General features: G+C 49.9%; 1 protein-coding gene across 3 annotated transcripts in view; it reads right to left on the reverse strand.

Annotated features, from left to right (window-relative positions):
- Positions 1-4,878: 4,878 nt before the first annotated feature.
- RHOT2 (ras homolog family member T2) overlaps positions 4,879-20,577 on the reverse strand; it is a 30,725-nt gene continuing 15,026 nt past the window's right edge. For 2 of the 3 annotated variants that reach the window (XM_030577554.1, XM_030577556.1), the window contains exons 8-19: positions 20,284-20,385; positions 19,165-19,263; positions 18,316-18,424; positions 17,778-17,898; positions 15,281-15,365; positions 13,529-13,674; positions 13,320-13,420; positions 13,086-13,216; positions 12,289-12,369; positions 11,627-11,749; positions 11,084-11,286; positions 4,879-8,468 (exon numbers count right to left, since the gene is read on the reverse strand). In XM_030577554.1, coding sequence (XP_030433414.1) covers positions 8,351-8,468; positions 11,084-11,286; positions 11,627-11,749; positions 12,289-12,369; positions 13,086-13,216; positions 13,320-13,420; positions 13,529-13,674; positions 15,281-15,365; positions 17,778-17,898; positions 18,316-18,424; positions 19,165-19,263; positions 20,284-20,385 — 1,419 coding nt within the window. In that variant the 3' untranslated portion in view covers positions 4,879-8,350. Of the gene's footprint in view, positions 8,469-11,083; positions 11,287-11,626; positions 11,750-12,288; positions 12,370-13,085; positions 13,217-13,319; positions 13,446-13,528; positions 13,675-15,280; positions 15,366-17,777; positions 17,899-18,315; positions 18,425-19,164; positions 19,264-20,283; positions 20,386-20,577 lie in introns of all 3 variants that reach the window. The other variant, XM_030577555.1, reaches the window with a different exon arrangement.

The raw sequence follows: 20,577 nt of genomic DNA on the forward strand, positions 1-20,577 counted from the left end.
CAAGATTTTACAGGAAGAGCAAGTTTAACAAGTAAATGCATAGAGATAAAGGCTAATGGCTACTTGAGGAAGGGGGTGTCATGAGTAGTTTGCAGGTCAGTGCTTTGTTCAAAAAAGGTTCAGAAAGGATTATGCAGAGACGGCCAGTCTGGGTGTTTTTTGGCTCCAAAGTTCACCAAAAGTTTAGACCCAACACCAGGAGCTCAACTTTCGTTTTAAAGTAAGTTTCTAGCCCTCATGGCTGCAGAGAAAAGCTTGAAAATGTGACCCCCTAAACATCCTAACACCTCACAGCAACCAAAAATGAACAGTGATTTAACACTGGCTACATCGCCTGACTTTTACAGCAATCTCTGGATTTTTAGAGCTTGGGGTTGGACAGCCTGCCTTCCCCTGCCCCCCAGAGATCTCCAGGGCTGTGCTAATCACCTCTACTTTCCAGGACCTCAGGGACACAGAATGTTGATCTTGTCCAGCTCTTCCCTGCAGCAGCTGCAGTGACTCAGGTGCAAAGAGGTGTGATCTTTCCTGCTGCCCACTGGTGCACACAGTTGGTGGCTCTCTGTGGTAGCTGTTGTCTAAGCTCCCAGCAGCCTCAGTCGGTGCCTCATGCTTGGGTTGAGCAGAGGAGAGGCTGTGTCCAGGAACGGGTGAGATTCCTACCTACGGGCTTTGCCACCTTTGTCCTTTCCTTCCCCCAGCACCTCAAATAACACTGGTCTACAATTTTTGAGAAGTCATCTGCTTCAGAGATAAAATGTGCTATTTATTATGTATTTTGATGTGCTGAATTCAAATATGACAATTAAAACAACTGATTGGCTACTGTTTCTAAGATATTTAAGTTTTTACATTTTATGTCTATGTCTATTGTGTAGATAGTAGAGTTTTAATCATAAATTGTAAAGCTAGGTCTTTTCATGTGTCTATGGTTGCTTTACAGGATAATATTTCACCTGTCCTGTTTATGTAACATTTTAAAAATCAGCAAAAGGGTTATATAAATAAAATTTATTATGAAACAAAAGGCAAAAAACTATTATGTACATAGTTTAGTCCTATTCAGTGTCTACTCGGCGCTTCTTGGCTTATCTCTTGTATTCATTAAACGGAGCATCTCTTGTCACTGTCCAGCAATAGTCTGCAAGCACTGATGGGCTCCATTTGCCCTGATAGCCTGCCAGGAGATTCCACTGCTGTAGTCTGGAGCCCAACAGCTCTGCCTTGCTCTTGGGTAGTTCCAAATCCCTGACAAGGTCATTCAGTTCACCTTGTGTTATGAGGTGTGGTTCAGAGGAGGAGGATGGGAGAAAATGTGGGTCCTGTGACATTGATGATTCAGGACCAGAAGTTTCATCCTCTTCTTCTTCCTCGTCTGACTCAAGTGAGAGTGATTCTGGTGCATCAGGAACCAGCAGTCCTTCTCCGTGGAGTACTGGGCGTATAGCTGATGGAATGTTTGGATAATGCACAGTCCACTTTTTCTTCTTTGACACACCTTTCCCAACTGGAGGCACCATGCACAAGTAACAATTGCTGGTATGATCTGTTGGCTCTGTCCAAATCATTGGCACTGCAAAAGGCATAGATTTCCTTTTCCTGTTCAACCACTGGCGAAGATTAGTTGCACAAGTGTTGCAGCATATGTGTGGGGCCCCCTCTTGTCCTGATCTCCAGTTTTGCAGCCAAAATAAAGGTGATAGGCTTTCTTAACCATAGTGGTTAGACTGCGCTTTTGTGATGCAAAAGTCACTTCACCACAAACATAGCAGAAGTTATCTGCACTGTTCACACAAATACGAGGCATCTCTGCTCACTTTGGCTAAACAGAAATGTGTCCCTTTGCAAAATCAAACACTGACAAATAAGAGAACACGACACTGTATGATTTCTAGAGCTGATATAGGGCAATTTGTTTAGCAGAGTGATGTAAGCTTCGTTATGATTGCATCATCCATGACTTCTAGGAATAACATGATGCAATTCATATCATGTATGATGCAATACCAGCTTCAGATTGCATCATTCATTGTTTTGCCTCAAAAGCAAGTACTGTCCAAACCCAGTCACAGATTTATTCATAGATCCAGTCAAAGATGTATTTTAGTAATTTCTGGTTTAAATTGAGATCCCTTCCCTTTATAACTCACTTATCCTCCGCCATTCCCAAGTCAAGGGTTGTATATACTAACCCAATAGCATATCTTGAAAACTAGAGCCAATCAACAATTTTACGCATCATTTTCGTTCTCAGTGACCCAGAATTAGTAAAGTTGGACTACATTTATTTCAGAAGCATTTTGGCTGTAGAGCAGCGTAACCTGTAGTATTTGCCAAACTGCTAACAGAGGAAAGAAAGGCCCTAACCATATCCCAGACATTCGCTACCAAGATACGCGACCACCCAGCTCCGATCCATGTGCAAAGCAGAGGTGAGGGGCACAGGCTGCTCCGTGTTATCCCTTATCTGGTCTAATGGGGCTTCCTAGGGTGAGCAGCTCAGCCCCCCGACCTTTGCCCCGTACAACGCATTTAAACCAGGTGCACAAGCAGTGAGTTGGACAGGCCTCCCACACCTATGTGCAGCAAAAGCCACTCGCCCCTGGGCAGCCGGGCCACTCCCCCATCTCTGGAGAAGGGGAGCCACGAGCTATCTGCAGCTGGGACAAGGTGGAGCATCTCACACACCATCCTGCTCTCTGTTACCCATTAAGCTCCATGGAACAAACAGAAATCAAGCCTCATTCACCCACATCTGCTTCCTCCTGCGTGAGACCTTCATGGAGCCCAGGGCCGGCCCTCGTGCCCTTCTATAAGGATCCCAGGGAGAAGCAGGGAATCTCCTGTTCCTTCCAAGCTGCGAGGAGGGGAAGCAGCTGAACCACAGCCTGGAAGGTTGGAGCAGGCATGCACTGGTTTGGGGTAGTGCAAATCCAAGATGCTGCACCCTGCCAGTGACTCTCTTGCTGGGAGCCTGGCCTTTGGTTCCCCCTTCGACTGCCCGGCTGTCTGCCGTTCAAGCGGAGAGATGAGGGCAGGCTGGGGGCTGTTTTGCCCTAGCACCCTTTGGCTGATGCTGACTGTGACAGATGCCAAAGGGTTGCGATGGCAACCTCTGCTGAGGGATACTCCTGAATCCGTAACCGTAACCTCCTGTCGGAGAGCTGTAATGGAGCAATTCCTCCTGGCAGCCCAGGCCTCTGAAGAACGCCTGAGGGCTGGAAACACCAAGCTGCCAGCTCCAGAAATAGGCTCTAGATAGGAACACAGCTCCAGCACAGCTGCCCAGGCGCCGAAGCATAGGAAAACTGGAGAAGGGAGGAGAGGAGGTCTTGCCCTACCTTCCCATGCTGAGCCAAAGGTGGAGGAGCCAAAGAACGGCTGAGCCCTGCACTGGAGACAGCAGCCGCTCCCAGGGAAAATGCTCATTGGTGTAGCCCTGGTCCAACCCTCCCAGCAAGGTGAGCGTGTGCTGCTGGGCTAAAAGGAGAACTCAAGCACCAGGTGCAATTCTGGCCCTATTGAAGTCATTGGGAGTTTTGGTCTCTGCTCATGTCTCCCCAGAGCCTGGCTCCCTCACTCACAGATACAAACACTGGCTGATTATATACATGAAATTTAGTCACACAAACCACCACAATCTAGTCTGAATTTTTTTCCCATGGTACAGGCTTCTGGCCCTCTGACTGGGCCAGGTACAGGTACCTATTTCCCCCGCCCTTACTTGGGGCCTGCTTCCTAGAAGGATGGCTTGGATGTCCTGTCCCTGGGGGTCAGGGCAACTTTACACACAGGGAAAGGAAGATCATGACAATCACTGATCTGCCAGGTCCCCAAGAAGGCTACAGTAACAAACATTGTATTTGACTCTGTGGATGCACATGCACCTCCCTGAGGGATCTTATTGCTGGGCCCTCACCCATCCTCTCCCTACCTTTGGCTTTGTCTACACCGCCAATTGAACGACACAACTTTTGTTGTTCAAAGATGCTTAAAAAAAGCTCTCCCCCCCTCCACCCTCTCAAAAGACAAAAGTTTTGCCATGGCAAGTGGCCATGTATCAGTCCATCTGTGACCAACTTGATACGCTTTGTCTCTACTCATGAATTATCAGACTCATCGTGGCCATTATTCACTGAATAATTGTGGAAGATAATTCTTGAGGTTTAGCGTATTCATGTAATCAATATAAGAGCTATGTTGCTTAGTTCTGGACACAGGACACATGGCAGATTTCTGTTCCTGGATTGGACGAGCATAACTCCACCCCCAACTCGGTCACCCGTGCAAAGACTTGATCAAAGAGTTCAAAATTGGCTGTGATCAAATATTAGCCAGCATTCACTTCGTGTTCATTGCTCCCATCGACATTCCTTCCGATGGAAACAGCAAATGCAGGAGGTGGCAGTGAAGTAAAGGAATTTTGCTTATTCATACCCCCCTACACCACCACCATTCACGCAGCTCTTCTGAGCCTGGATAGGTGCGAGGTGGGGAAAGGGAGGCCGCATCTCACTTCGCTATTGCTCCATTTCTTTTTAAAAGACTTTTATTTCAGATCTTGGTCCTTTTTGCTGTAAGTTGCTCAGAGTCGGATGGCACCATAGCAGTAGAGATCAATCATACTGTAAAGTTTGGCAAATCACTTCTTTTCTGTCTATCACGTTTGGTCTCCTCTTAGACTGTAAGCTCTTTGGGGCAGAGATCCATCTTCGATTCTGTTTGTACAGCACCTAGCACAATGGGGGCAAATAATATATACTACTACCCCCAGGTCTTCAGCTTTGGTATGCTCCAAGGTGGTTTCATCTGCATGAAACACCTCAGAGGACAACTCACCCTTCCCCACTCCTGCCAATAAGAAAAGCAGACAAGGAATTTGCAGCCAGAAGGTGCATAAAAATTTATTTTTTTACAGAATTCTTCTGATAAAATCATATGGCTTAATAGGATCCGGACTGTCATTGGAACACAGTGTCAAGGGCAGAAGGCCTTTCAGCCTCTGCACTTCATTACAGTGTTTCTCATATAGAAGACACCACATTTGGGTCTTGGCTATCACAGACTTAACACACTCAAGCAAGGACTGGGGAATGACCAGTGAAATGGGAAACTCGACGTGGACCTGGCCCCCACCACAAAGCAAACATAGCTTCTGGAGGCCCAAAAAATAATCCAACCAGAAGATTGTGCAGATTCCACTGTGTGGTGGGACCAACATTATTCCCACGAGCAATGAGAGGTGGGCAAGGGAACAAGGAGGGAGAACGCCACAAAACTGTGCCCTCCATTTCAACCAGGAGGGCCGCTCTGTCATGAGAGTGACTCTGAGGGAAAGCTCAACTCACAGCTCAATCCCAGGCCACTGGTGGGCTGACGGCACCCAACATGGACAGTCACAAAGAGCCAGGTCCTCTCAGCCGTGGCAAGCTCCGAGGACAGAGACAGTTGGGCATTGCTAGCTGAATTCTGAAATGCTTCTACCTGTTCCAGGCTGTCATGGGGCAGCCTGGAGGACAGGAAGGCCCTTTGGCAAAGGCTGTGCCCCGTGTGAACACTGAAAAAGGGGAACGTGGCTCGGTTAAAGACAGAAATGCTCTGGAGCCCTTTGCCTTGATTTAGCAAATGCTCCCTGGCCTGAGGGAGGCACCCGTGACAGTCAGCTCTGTGCTTCAGAGCCATGCAAGCACGGAGACCGGCTGATCTGTGCAACAGCGCCCTGCACAGGCGTCTCTGTCAGCTTCTGGCAGCTGGTGGGTGCTCTTCCTCCACCCCCTGGTGAGGAGACTTCGGCCCACAGCCACAGGCTCCACACTGCAAAGCCAAGGCCACAAGTTCAAAATCACCCCACCCCACTGTTCTCTGCCTCAGCTCGGAGAGACAGGTCCCGCAGCAGGAGCCACTTGGACAAGCATACACGTTACCCACCACCAAGAATCAGAGAGGACGGGGGCCGTGCTGAGCTCCTTCAGAAGGCCCTTGGAGCAGGCCCAGCCTGACGAGTCTGAAATGCATTGCCCCCAGACTGGGGAGCCAGCCCAGTCCCCACCCCAGCAAGCCAGTTAAGGAGGAAGATGCTGTACTCAGTCGCCAGAGGACCCCCTACACAAACGGACTTAAAGGCAGGCTTCTGCTTCGAGCCCAGCCTTCACTCTGCAGCCTGAAAGTATTTTAAACTATAGACAAGCATACAGGAAACAGGTACATCTTCCATCAGGTCATCCCACAAAGATACTGTACAGAAGCCTGCCCTGAGTGCGCACAAAAGGCTGAAGTGCTAGCAGCATTTCCTGAATCAATACTTCATGTTTTTCTCCACCAACAGGCATGAACAGAGCAGAAACTTTATGCAGCCGGGAGGTGAGGAAAGCAGAGATGGGCCTGGATTGGCTGGCGGAGAGGACAGTCCTTACCCCGGGACGGTCTTCAGTGAGTCCCATAGGGACTTTGTGCTGGGCTGATAAAATGGGAGCTGGTGTCTGAACAAGAGGAGCAGCAGCAAGGGGCTGATAGCCCCTGCATCTGCCAGTTAACCACTTTGGATCAGAAAAAGCCAGGGCGTCAGGGAAAGCAAAACTTCCAGTTCAAGGAACTTATAAGAGACTCAACAATGAAAGCTACAAATACAAAGTATCATGTGGTGCTGCAGAGCCCATGGTCATGCAGTACGGACAAGTGGCCACGTAGCTGCACAATACTCGATCACCGAGCATTTGCACCAACGGCACAAATTCCATCAGGTACTGTAGTTGACACAGTAACATTACAGTATTGGTTTGACACTGCGCAGGTAGTATAGACACCCTACACTTCTAATGGTGAATTCAGAAACACCAGTCCTTTGCTATATCAGCTGGTGTATCACCCTGCCAAACATGCCATCTTTGCCCAGGTTAACACACCTCCCAGGATGCCTATTAATACTGGCGACACAAGCAGGGTGGGGTTGGAAAGGGGAAAACAGCCTTGTGAAGGGTGGGATGGGACAAGCTGGTGAAGGATCTGCCAGGCAGCAATCTCCCATACCTCTGCATGGTGGGACTGGCTGGAATAGGAGCTTCTAGGAAGCTTGGTTGAGGTGGCAGCCGGTGAGCACCTGGAAATCATTTTCTAGTGATTGCCTTTGAAGTGAGGTCACAATGCAGGGTCTTTTACAGGGACACAGGTTGGTTAGACCCAGATGGAAATTTAAAAAAACATCTGATAAAGCCTACTATTAAAAAGTCATTTTATGACACTGAACGTAAAAGAAGCAATTTCCAAGTGCAGGAATAGTTAAGTAGTAGATTAGGTTTTCAAAGGCTCCCTTTTACTAATCTAAGGGGGTTGTTGGTGACCATTGTAAGGGCTTCTGATATTAACTTGAACCTGATGGCATCCCTGGACAGGTGGAAAGGGCAGAAGGGTCCCTGGAATACCTTGTAAGCGACAGTGCCTCCAGAAGCGTAGCTTTGCTAAAGTCCGGCAGCTTGGAGAGTCACAATGCCTCTAAGGTAAGGAGGTTTGGCCAGCAGTCAACAGAAGGATATGCCAATAAATGGCAGGAGACATTAGATGGCTACTAGACAGCAAGAAGCACAATGGGTGAATCCCCCTCCACGCAGCACCTTTGACAATACATTCTCTAGTTAGCCTAGGCTTCCTAAATCCCAGTTTTGTCCACTGTTTCCTAATAGACCTTGTGCTATAAGGACAGGGCCCCGAGCCCACTGCACAGCTCCACCTCAGAGGAGAGAAAACACAAGTCGGCACCAACTCTGGTGCTTGCAGAATTCCCGCAGGCTCCAGGAAGTCCCCGTGAATCACACTGATATAAAATGATACTATCCCTGGGAATAAAAGACTGGACCAGCGTGATCGCTGCCGTCCCTGGTCCAAGAGATATGTACAGCTTTCCCAGGGCGTGTCGTTTGTTTCAAGTCTGAGCTGGTCTTAAAAACAATATTAAAAGAGACACAGGTGACCCCCTCAAAGCTCCAGGGAGACTGGACTCCAGGCTCTGCAGATGCCCAGACATGGCAAGGGGAGACCATGACATTCCCACAGCAGAGTGGACTGAGGGTAACGTTGAGCAATGGGGCATTTGGAGTCAGACCTCTAGTGATGGGTACGTTGGAAGTGTAGAGAACAACATTCTTGGCCATGCTGGTTGGTGTCAGTAGGTCTGGAGGATCCTGTTTGTGGATCTGCTTTGCTGGTGCTGAAATCAAGTTTGGGGGAGGAAGGCACCTCCTCCCAGGGGTCCAGGGAGGGCCAGTTTGATACCGTCTACCTGGGTGCGTTGTAGTAGTAGAAGGAAGCTTAGGTAAGCATTGGGACGGGGATGAGGGAAGGTCAGTTCTCTTCTTCCTTATTTGCTCTTTGCCAGCGCTTTGTAAAGTGCAAATCCTACCACAGCAGTGATACTGGCTCCCAAGGCTACTCTGAGCCAGAAGGAAGCAGCTCCCAGCTCGGTGTCATTCAGGTGACTGCAAAGAAACAGACAAGCAGCTGTTCAGTGAACTGCACAGACAAGGTCCTACAACCACACAGACACTAGAGAAACTGTCAGCCCAAGAGGACAGGATGCACTTGGCCATGCAATAGTCTCCGATGGCCAGCCCTCGGCTTCCAGAGCAGTCACGCTGGAACAAGCACTCTGCACCGGCATGACAATGCCATACCTGCAAAAAGTGCATGTATGGAGAGCCCCAGACCTAGCTCCTTTGAGTCCGAAGCTGACAACCAAGCGCCAGCACTTCCCCAGAGGACAGTGGAGCTAGCCTCACCCCTTGTGTAGAGCAGAGAACCAGAAAAGCAGAAGCACAACGGGGGTGGAAGGGGGGAGGACAATTCCCACCCCCCGTTTGGAAAATTCAAAATTTAAAGAAAAAAATGTGCCCGGCTCTCTAGCTGGCTTCAAAAAGGGAACCTGAGAATTGTGTTGAAATTCTGCAATCTGAAAATCTTTCACTGTCTCTAAGCAGAAAAGAGGAGAAGGGATATGGGGGAGAAAAGGAGGCACTGTAAGGTTGGTCCTCACCATCATCTGTGCACTGATCCCTTGGTAGCTCATCAGAGCTGATTACAACGGAATTCCTTTCCTTTCTTTTCTTAGTGTATTTATGAACGGGTGGGATGGATACAGGCTTTACCGACATGCTTTTTTCTTGGCAAAGGTATAAATAGCACAACATCATTGAAGTAACTGGTACGAACCAGGAGTTACACCTCTTCCTTTCTAGGCCAAGCTGCATTTACACCTTCCAACGCTGAGATCAAAATACATCAAACCCACCAAGGGCTGCTGAGAAGTGGCAGTTACGGAAAGCCCTAGAATGGCATTTCTCAAACTGGGGGTCCCAACTCAAAAGACAATTGTAGGGGGTTTGTGAAATCATAAAAAATATTACAATCATCTTTAGATCCTTTGCATTTCATGACAGTGCTTAGTTAACCCTTAACACAGGGTTACCATACATTCGGATTTTCCCAGGCATGACCTCTTTTTTGGTCCAAAGGGTGGCATGCTATGGTACTGCCACCCTTACTTCTGCACTGCTGCTCCCGGACAGAGCGTGGCAGCTGCTGTACCCGCCCTCCCTGTGGCCTCTATCTGGGAACTTGAAATATGGTAAGCTGATATGTACAGAAATTTGCTAACACTTTTTTGGGCAGGAGGGGGGGGGGATCCTCACAACCTGAAATATTTTCAAAGGGGGGAACCCCCTGCCCTGGAGGATCAAGGCCACTAGTCGCCCCCAGGACAGGTCGGTGGAACCTGCCCATCTAGAGTGCATTACAGTGCAGTTGTGAGGATGTTAAGCAGAACTGGACCAAGCCTCCCATGCAAGTCAGCTTCCTTAGCAAGCCTGCATTATCCAATTCTATATACTCCAGGCACATCCCCAAGGAGGAGAGGAAAATCCATTATTCATACACAGCTGAATCAAAGAACAGCCAATCTCAGGGCCTCCATTACGTATGCTATTTATTTATACTGAAGTTCCTAGATATATTAGGAATATTTAAATTTTAATATGTGGAGAAAAAAGCGTCAGCGCTAAAAGAGAAAATGTTTACTGAATGAAGACCAACGAAAAATCTCGGATCTGCTTATTGTTCTTCTAGAATTAACAATCTAATTTACTCCCAGTAGGCGTTTACTCCCTGCATCTAACTAGATGGGTCAGTTTCACTGTCCAGCTCCCCTCTACTAAAACAATGCTCTTACTGCAGGCAATGGTCTATCCAGGAACTTTTCTAGTCACTTTCTTTTGCCAAACCTAAATATTGAGCCTAAATCTGCTTAACTGGGCAACTCATTTCTACACCAGAAAGCAACTCTGTACAAACGGCCTCATGAGGCTCCAGTTTACTGATCTCGGTACAAATCTGATCAGTTTAGGGAGAAAATACAAGACCGATGCCAGAGCTGCAAGCTCAGTGCCTGGGACAGGAAATTCCCGCTAGGCTCTTTCCAACTCACGCATCAACAATAAAGATCCTGCAACGGGAACGTAGTTGATAAATAGTTGACAATTCTGTTGGCGGTGCATGGGCTGGGACAGAATCCAGCTCTCTCCCGGAGAGCTGAGCTGGCTGTGCAGGGCTACACACTTATTTGTTTATAAGGAGGCCACACCCGATGCCCACAGGTGGCAGGCCAGTGAGAGTGAAGGTGCTGTTTTTACAGACTCCCTCTGCAGACCCTACTCACACTAAAGGAGAGGGAGGCTGGTCTTGTGGCTAAGGCAGATCTGGGATCTTTTCCTGGCTTTGCCACTGACTTCCTGTAAGGGCTCTCAGGCATGTCGTGCTATGCCTTAGTAAGATGGGGACAATAATGCTTTCCTACCTCCCAGGCATGCTAGGAAGATACATTTAGGAATGCGTGAGGCGCTCAGATCCGACAGCAATAAGCCATAAAATAAAAATAAACTGACATATTTAAAGTGCTTTTTGGCTTAAAAGGGATCCCGTTCATCACCATCTAAGTGCAGTAACATGGGCCTGGGCTGATAACATTTCTTAACATGCACCCCTCAGTCCCACATGCATTCTGCCTGCCCACGCTCTCTATTGGTTCCGAACGAATACTGACGGGAAGGCGGCCGCCGTGGCCAGTTTGGTATAGATGGTGGTGCTGGGCAGGCCGGGGCTGTTGCAGGTGAAGTAGAACGGTGGCGGCAGGCGATGCTTGTAACAGAACTCAGCAGGCGAGAGTCCATGCTGCTGAGTCATTTCTGGCAGGTCTGACTTGGAGGCGACAAAGATGCAGGGAATTTGTCCATCCATGTAGTGTTGCTGTGTAGGAGACACAAAGGTCCCGACAGGGAGATAAAGGGAAGTGGTCATCACCCATCGAGGGGAAAGGGAGCAGCGGACTCCAAAGCTGGGCTGTGGCAGGGGTGGCCCCTAGTGAAGGGAAGATCATCTTTCAGGACAGCAAGTGAGCTCTGTTGTGAGAGGACTCAACTGCAGGATCCCTGGTGGCACTAGTAGTGCTTTGCTGTCACGATGCTAGCACTAACATAAGGGACAGCGCAAGCAGGGATCCTCAGTACTGTACCCTGCCCTCCCATTAGGACGTGGATTTCCTTCCGAGGGACTGGGGCTGCTGCTCAGCGGAGGACGTGATGCTTACCTTATAAATACAGGCGCAATAGTTGAAAGATTTGGGATCATTCACGTTGTACATTAAGCAGGCGACATCGCACGCTGCGTCCGATGCCTTCATGAACTCCGTGTCCACATCAATCTCATATAACTGGAGCAGAGGAAAGAAAAGGGAAGTGGCCCAAGAGAAGATAGCCAGGAAATATCACAGCGCCTGGACACTGTGGCACTTCTCCCGCCAATGCACAGGTCATGCCAACCCCAGGCTGTCACAGGAACAGCATGTCAGGGCAGCTGCAGAAGCAAAAGCCTGATAGGCTGCGAGTCAGGACTGCAGTGACCTGCTCTATGACCTGTGATGAGTCACTGACCTCTTCATGCCTCTTTGTAGGTGGCGCATATGCCACACCTCTAGAGAGCACCCAAAAGTGGTTGCCTAGCAGAGACAGATCTTTAACTACAGGACAAAGCAAACTGCACTGGAAACCATGAGGATACTTCAGAATGGCCTCCTCAGACTAGGGGTTGCATATTGGAGAAGGCTTAAATGCCGCTTCCATCCTCCTCATGACCATTTCCAGTGAGACATCTTTAAATCCCCAGGAAGCCTTTCTGCTCTCTCCACACGGCCAAGGAAGCAGCTCATCCATCCTCAAGAGCTGCTCCACTCTCCTGCTCCACAGGACTTACTATTAAATACTTTTCCTGGCCACTGACTTGGACAGTGTTGATTGCATAGAAGGACAGCTCTCCCGGGGATTCCTTCTGCGCCTGGAAGGAAAGGGCCAACAGCAGTACAGCTATGAGGAAGAGAGAATGTTTACCATGGATTGGGGTCTGTGAACATTGTCCCAAGAGTCCCCAAGCACTACAGCAACTTGTTATTGGAGGCAAAACTATTACAGGGGAGCGGGCCCAGCTCCCTGTGCTTCTGGCACATGCACAAAGCCATTCACAGCAAGCTGCCCTCTGAACCAGAGGATACAAACTTATTGAGTAAGCAACTGTGAAGACTAGATGCTTCCTCATCCATTCATCCCAGGGAATGGGCGATTCCCCCACAACCCCAGGGCAGAGCGTGGCCTGTTAGTGCAGGGAAGCAGTGTGAGGAAGGAACTTGCTGCTCTGCTCTAGGAAATGAAGGAAAACTTAGGATGAATATCAGGGAAAAACAGCGAGATCTACCAGATCTTCCACCCAACAACTGGTGGGAGCCTCACTGTTTGGGACATTCAGACTAGTCGGAATAAAGCATGAGGGAATGTGCTGTAGGGAACAATCCTGCACTGGCCAGAGGGATGAAGTAGATGAATTAATGGGTCTCCTTCCTGATACTCCTAGCATTGGGCTCCCAGCCCCTAGTCAGTACATACCCAGGACTGCTTTACATAAGCACAGTGACAAAGGAGGAGTCTGAAGCCCTCATTTTTTCAAGCATCCAGGTGAGAGACAAGGGGTTTTGAGGGGAGGAAAGCATGCATACTCACAGCCAGGTTCCGCCCCAGGAAGGCCTGCAGGAACGCAGACTTGCCGGTGCCCCTGGGGCCAATTACTTTACAAAGGAAGACATTCCTCTGGGTCTGACCCTTCTCCAGGTCGATTCTCTTTTCCCGGGTAACTGGAGTAGGGGACGCAGAGCCCAGTGTTAGCACTAGGAAGGTGGGCCCCAAAGGTCCAAGGATAGCAGAGGCAATGCTGGTGACACCGGAGGGATGACGTACCTGTGATGGCCTGTGTCTGAGAGTTGTGCTCAGAGAAGATGGGGTAGCCCAAGTAACCCAGGTACTCCAGGCAGTGATGGACATCCAGATAGGATACCAGCCTGGGGGATCCAAGCAAAGAGAACACTGCCAGTTACAGAGAACCCTGACGGAGCCAGGGATGTGCTAAGTGAGCTGGAGTAAGGGGGATAGAGAGGGACTGCACTTACGTCCATTGGCAGAGGAATCCATGCAGTGAAAGCAGGCCTTTATCAGTGGTGCATACCGTGTTGTAGAGTTCAGGTCCCCAGGGCACATAGGGGAAGACATTGAAGAAGCTTTGTAGTTCCACAGGTGAGAGGGCTCCATCTCCATCCTGGGAACACAAAGGGAGAGTTGATACTTGCAGCGCGAGACACCTGGAGACCCAGAGCATTATGGATACACTCTTGTGCACAGCTCTATATGCACACATGCTGGCTAATTAGGCCTAAGTGATGTATTTATCTAGGCCCAGACAGAGCCCCATATACTCTGTGTGGCTGTGACTGCACACCTTGGTGAAGAAATCACTTGCTGCTGCAGAGTTTTGCTACGGAAAAGCTTTTGTTGAAAAAAATAGTTCTAATCCTCATAGCTGCAGAGAGACCCTCCACAGTGTGAGCCACCTGTAAACAATGCAACATCTTCCTGAGTCTGCAGAAAGTCTGAATCAGTCTGTAACTGACATCTACCCAGTGTGAAACTGACGACATTCTTCACGTGAGTGCTAATCCTGAAGCCTAGAGATGGTAACTTCCATATCAACGGCTGTTTCACTGCTGATCATTTTAGCAGAAACACCCAATCCATGTGCTTATCCTACAATCCCCAACTTTCTTCCACACTTTCTCAGGGGCCAAAAGCTCCAACTGCCCATCACTCAGCTGCCAGCTTTTCCCCAGACAGCTTCTATGACGCAATAACACGTCTGGAATGGAAAATGCAGGAGCAGTGTAACGTGGAACTTAATAACCAAATAAAGGGGCGATGAGCGATCGGGCTGTTTGTCTTTGGACTGAACTCGAGAAAACTTCCTTTTTAAAACATGTAAAGGAAGCTGCCACTGAGTTATCAGTTTGCCACACTGGAGTGCTGCAGAATTGAGGCTTGGCCTGCTTCAGAGCACACAGGGGCGTGGGTGTTTATGCAGCGCACATCACTGCAGAACCGGATGGGTGAGCTGCATAGAGCTGCCACGCTCTTCTCTCACTCTTCAAAGAGCCAGAAAAGAGCAAAAACTGCTTTCTTCCTCCTCCCCAATTTGGGCCTTGTGCTCCCTCTGATGACTGTCTGGTGTGCGTTCATTTATAATTGTTCCACTGCTGTGGGCCAGCTGCCAAGGTGGCTCTGTCTCCAATTCCTAGTAGCCACCCCTTTGTTACTAAGAACTCCACTGTTCGAGGGTGGGCGCTATCAGAGGTTATGGTCATGCAGAGAGAGGCAGTCTCCATGACAGCACAGCCCAGCCCCAGGGAGCTTATCAAGACCCAGACTTTAATGGCTACCCACTGAGCATCCAGTCAAGTTTAGAGTGATCGGAGCGCGGGAAGTGTGTGCTCTCAACAAGCTGTGTTGGTCAGACAGCTGGCTGCCATGCTCTGCATCAGCTGGAGTTTCCAGAGAGTCTGGTTTAACTCTTAGCTACAATGCGTTGCAAAATATCCTTTGTATCCAGAGGTCACAGGCATGCGACGAAGATGCTTTCTCTGTGCGAAAGAGGACGGCCCTGGGCTGCCTTACCCCAATCCTCCCAAGGAAGGAGAATGCAAGGACAACAGAATAAGCAGATGTGACTGCGTGCAGAGCAGATACAAAGATGCACCTGTGAGCAAGAGCGCAGGGGCAGCTATGCATGTCTGCAAGACTGTGACGGTATTCACAGGGGGACTGGACCGCTTGACAGCCACCTGCCTCCCCACTCCTTGCCAAGCCCAGCTCACCTTGTCGTGCTTCTCAAACATCCGTTGCAGAAACTGGTATCCAAAGTGATTGAGCTCCGTGGAAGAGCCCTGGGGCACGCGGAACCTGCAGGGAGGGAGAGAGAACAAGTCAATGCAACCCGTCAACCAGGCACTCAGGGACACACTAACTCACACACCAGTCCACTCAGATCTCTTTTCATTGAGCCTGGTGACTAGCACAGAAATCACTGTGGCTGCTCCACGCCATCCAATGGCACAAACCAATTCCACGAGAAGGGATGGTCTGGCTCCTCTGAACGGAGCCTGTTGCAGTAGTTCTCGCTGGCTGCATGTGGCCTCAGAGTCAAACAGGCCAACCACCTGCACACAGCTCAATGGGCAGGCAGAAGAGACCTGGGGCAGTGGTGTCACAAACAGCCAACTTCCCAAACACCCACAACGGGGGAGGTCAGAGTGCAGGCCCTAGCGCCCTACAGTGGGTTTAAGAGACTACTTGATCGCAGTGGCCTGGCTGCAGCCTGCTCCATTTCAAAGCAACTGGGCGCAGTTCGTGAGCAAGTTGCTAATGCAGCCCTCAGCTAGTGATGTCTGAGTGCCCCTGATTTACAGGAATACAGGATTCTTCCCTGGGCCTGGGATGCTTATCTAAGTGGGGGGTGGGTAATGCTACCGCAGCCCCTCCTGTGTTGATTTTGCTCTGTCATGAGCTCCAAGTGCAGTATTCAGCAAGAGACAGAGTGGCTGTGACAGAATACACCCGTCTTCACACCCTACACACGAGTGCAATAATTTTTGTCCAAGGCATGTCTTGTGAGGTAGCATCTGAAAACTCACTTTGCTGGTCAATATCGTCCTGTTAATATAAATGTGGCAACACGATGTGACGTTACAAGAGTTCCCTGTATTAAGTTATCAACACATGTTCCAAAACCCACAGCCCCACCCAAACTGAGGCTGCCAAACAGGTCTGTCCTCCACAAAGGAAAGTATGCTCTGCTTCATCTGCATTTAAGCAGGAAACAGAGTCATCACACGGGAAGGAAAACAAAGCTCCAACAGGTGACAAAAAGCCAGCAAGAAACCTCCTTCCACACAGACAGTCTCCTAGTGCCCAGCTGGAAATGTTTTTCAAGGGAGGGACTGAAACTAGAGAAAGGAGGGACAAACACCCACAAGGGACCCTCCTCTCTCTCCCTGCACCTGGAGTGACAAAGGAAGCATTCGTTGGACTCGGGGGGATGGGTCCTGACTTACAGGATTTGGTCAGGAAGACTGCAGAAGGCATGTGGTGAGAAACTTTGCTTGAATCTGGTATCATTTGTTAGGTCAAGTATTAAGAAATGTCTTATCTTGATTTTTCTTGTAATCATTTCTGACTTTTATGCCTCATTACTTGTACTCACTTAAATCTCTCTCTGTAGTTAATAAACCTGATTTACTGTTTTATCTAATCCAGTGTGTTTAAACTGATGTGTCTGAGTAACTATTTGAGATAATCAGCTGGCATATTATACCCTTTAAAATATTGTGTACTGGCCAGGAGAGGGCTGTCCATACGTTTCCTGGAGAAATCTGGGATTGGGGGTGTGCTGGGTGTCAGCCTGCAATATAACCAAGACTGTGAGCGCCAGCATAACCCACGTGTGGCTGGCAGGCTGAAGCTATACGGAGACACTCAGGTCACGGCTTGCATGCTGGAGGCTGTTTGGGAGCAGCCCAGTTGGGAGCTGCTTCAGCAAAACCTTGTACAGCGCCAAAGGTTGCAGGGCAGGGGTGACACAGCCCCCCACTAGCCTGCATTGTACCCCGGTATGTCACAATGGTGTTTTAGTTACAGTAGCTCCCCTTCTGATGGTTAGAGCCCTATTCCACCCCTGCTGCTTTGGCTATAGGATTCTCTAGCTCACAGTACAAACCCTTTTGTTAGCCTGGGCGCGTGACAGGGATCAGAGAAGAGGCGGCAGCTGCAAAATCCCAGCTGAATCCTGAGCTGATGGCTTACTGCTCCAAACAGCTTTGCCAAGAGACAACAGACTTCAAAAGCCCCTTAATGATTTCACTGGAAAGTCACAGTCAACGCCCCATTTGCTCCCCTCTGTGGGCACCAGTGGAATCAACAGCGTCACTGGGGTTAGTGGTCTGTCCGCCCCCACATCCTGACTTCCCAGACAGGCCAGTGCAGGGGCAATGAGCACGACTCTGCCCTTGCCGGAGAACTGGACTGGGTGCTGTGCGCTGTCATCAGGTTGGACTCCAACTCCTGCCTCGCCAGGCCACTGGGGCAGCTAGCGATGCAGACCCACTGGGAGCAAAGGAGAACCTTACTGCTCACAAACCACGTATGGTTGGAGAAGGTCAGTTAGGACAGAAGAGAGACCCTGAGCCTCCTCAGAAAGGAATATGGCAGCTGAAAAGGAAGGCTCATTAAGATACCTCTGAGCCGTCTCCCAAGGGGACCCCATCCCCAGCCAGCCAACCCCTCCCCAGCATCGGAGAGGATGAGCCCTGTACTCACAGTGGGTAGAGATAGTCGTCCGTCAGCTCCAGCTCATCTGCGTAGCCAAAGCGGCGCAGGATGGTCCAGGTGGTCTCGTGTCGCCCCCTCTGGATGAAGAGGGTATTGAGGAAGAGGAAGCCTGTGAGCAGAAAGGGAGGCAGGGTCTCAGTGCATGGCACACACCATGCAGACAGTGCTATGGTGTAATGGACCGGCAAGCTCCGCTCAGCCCAGCCAGCAAGGTGCTTCAGTGCCAAGTCAGAACAGGATGCTTCCTAAGGAAGCCCTCCTTCCTCTGGGAAAGCAGGCCCTGAACCAGGTGGCTCTGGGGCTCTAAGCCAAGCACCAGCTCATCCGAGAAGATGCCCAATGAGCTTTTTCATTAGGGTGCGTGGGCAGGGTACAAAACCATGGCCCATGCTCCATGGTCCTGAAGATCTATGGTCTTTCCTTCTCTGCCCAGCACAACTCTTGTCTCTCAGGTGCCAGAGGGGAGAGTGGCCGGGAATGGAGCGAGGAGACAGACACCAACACAAAAGCTGCCCACTTCAGTTACCGTTTAACGTCAGGCCATTGTCCTGCACCCCATCCGTGGTGTTCTTCCACACAACCGTCTTCACGTCTTCCAGGGCCTGGGGCGCCAGGGGATTTCCGAAGCAGGACTTCTACCGCCGAGAGACACAAGGGCAAGGTCAGGAAAGCCCTTTGCCAGCAGACATACTCTGTCTCTTTCCAGCTCTCCAGAAGAGAGGGAAGGAATTAAAACCCACTCCGGAGCCCTCCCCCCGAACCCTTAATTGCTCCATTTCTCTACTCCAGCTAGAAGGCTGCTTCCCAAGAGCTGCTGAACTCTTGCTATACCAGTACCTATGCACACCCTGGGACTCCAAGCAAAACCTGCCACTGAATCACAGGAAGACAAACTCCACTCACCTCACGGATTGCCAGCTCTGCCTTATTCCTGCTACATGAGTCCCTACGCCTCAGCTGGCCAATGCCGCAGAACTCCTTGTTACTCTAGGGGTATCCTGCCTCACACATCACAGAACAATCCCTTCCACAGCTCTGCTTGGCCCTGCTCAGAGTGTGTGGGCATGAAACCCTTCTCCAGACAACGAGCAGATACACAGACCTCTGTGCGCCAGAACACTAGCTGCTGACATTCCCCTTTGGCATCAAGGACCAGGAGTCCAAACAAGTCTCAATGTGCCATGCAAGGGACTCTCTCTTTCCCTGGGAGTTAGAAGAAAGTAGGAATCAGAGAGGCTTTCCATAGAACAGGCAGGAGGGGATGTGTGCAGCTGCTGTAGGGAACACTATTGGTGAAACAGTAGCAGTGGTCATGGTGATATCACAGCCCAGAGACAGGGGACCCCTGGAAATTCAAGCGCTAAGCAGTCCATACCTGGAAGTAGTTGAGCTCATCGTCACTTAGGATCTGGTTGTTATCCTGGTCTGAGATGTTGAAAATCCGTGTAAGTGCTCGTGCACACGTCGGTCTCAGCTGTGGGCATAATGAGTCGTAGTGAAAAGCACAGGAAGAGGCTGTCTTCTGCTCAGTGCTCCCTCCCACAAACCCACCTTCAGAGGCTTCCTGTACTGGCGCTGGGCAACAGTCCACCTAGACCAGTACCCTGGCTCTGACAATGGCCAGTATGAGCTGCTGCAGAGGTAGGGGTAAGTTGTGAACAATACTCAGCCCACATGAGAATTTTCTTCCTAACTCGTCAGTCAGAGGCTGCTTGTGCCCTGAAGTATGAAGGTATGCCTCCCTTCTGCGTGACTCCTTAACATAACCGTGGATGATCTTGTGATCCATACAAAAGTCCAATCCTTTTCAGAGTCCTCCTATGCTCATGGTCTCAATGACACATAGTGGCAGAGCGTTCCACTGGCTAGCCATATGTTGCACAAAAAAGTATTGCCTTTTCTAAATGTTAAAGACTATTTGCCACCTTTCAGTGTCACTGGACATTCCCTTGTTCTTGTACCATTGGAACCAGGTGGATGAGGTGCAAGTTTCCCTTCTCCAAACCAGTCATTATTCTGGATACCTCCATCAATCCTCTCACTAAACAGCCCCAGGCTTCACACACTGTTCCCCGGAAAGCCTTCTCAGGGCTCTGAATCACTCTGTCTCCCGGTGGGGCTGGTGATCAATCTATTGTATCAGAGCAGCATGGCATGATGTGTGCGAGAGGCACTTCTGGGTGAGACTCCCAGGATGAGCTTCAGCTCCCCTAGAACAGCTGCCCTGGTACTTCATGAACTGCACCTGCGGAGGGGTGCAGAGTGCACACAGCGAGTTCAGCAACAGAGGGGGGATGCTTAATGGGCTAACTCTGCTGAGAGGAGGGGGGCCTGTTGGCTGGCAGCGGACAAGGAGAATCAGGCAGCAGTTCAAAACAATCATGCCAGAGGATTGAGGGTGTAGAGGGAGAATCTGGAAGGTTATTGGAAGCGCGTGGCTGTCTGGGAGGGAGAAGTGCAAGGCTGCCTGGGGTTCAGGGATGGCTTCAGTTACCTGTTTCTCCTCTGGATCGTACAAGGGGGCTGTTGGGTGCAGAACCGCTTTCTGGGCATAGTAGAACAATTCAGAGATATTCTTTAAGTTCTTGGCCGAACACTAGTGCAACGACAGAGAAAGGGACCGTGAGTGGGCAAGGCCTGGGGCCAGACGGAAGATGGAGCTGGGGGCACAAGAGAGATGTGAGTCTCTGCTCCAGGCAGATATTAGATCAAGGCTTGGACTGAAGTCAGTGACTAGGAAATAAACCGCAAAGGGAAATTCCACATTTGCATGTTGGTTTCACTTGGC

This window comes from Gopherus evgoodei, chromosome 10, assembly GCF_007399415.2.
Source record: "Gopherus evgoodei ecotype Sinaloan lineage chromosome 10, rGopEvg1_v1.p, whole genome shotgun sequence".
Taxonomy (NCBI): Eukaryota; Metazoa; Chordata; order Testudines; family Testudinidae; genus Gopherus; species Gopherus evgoodei.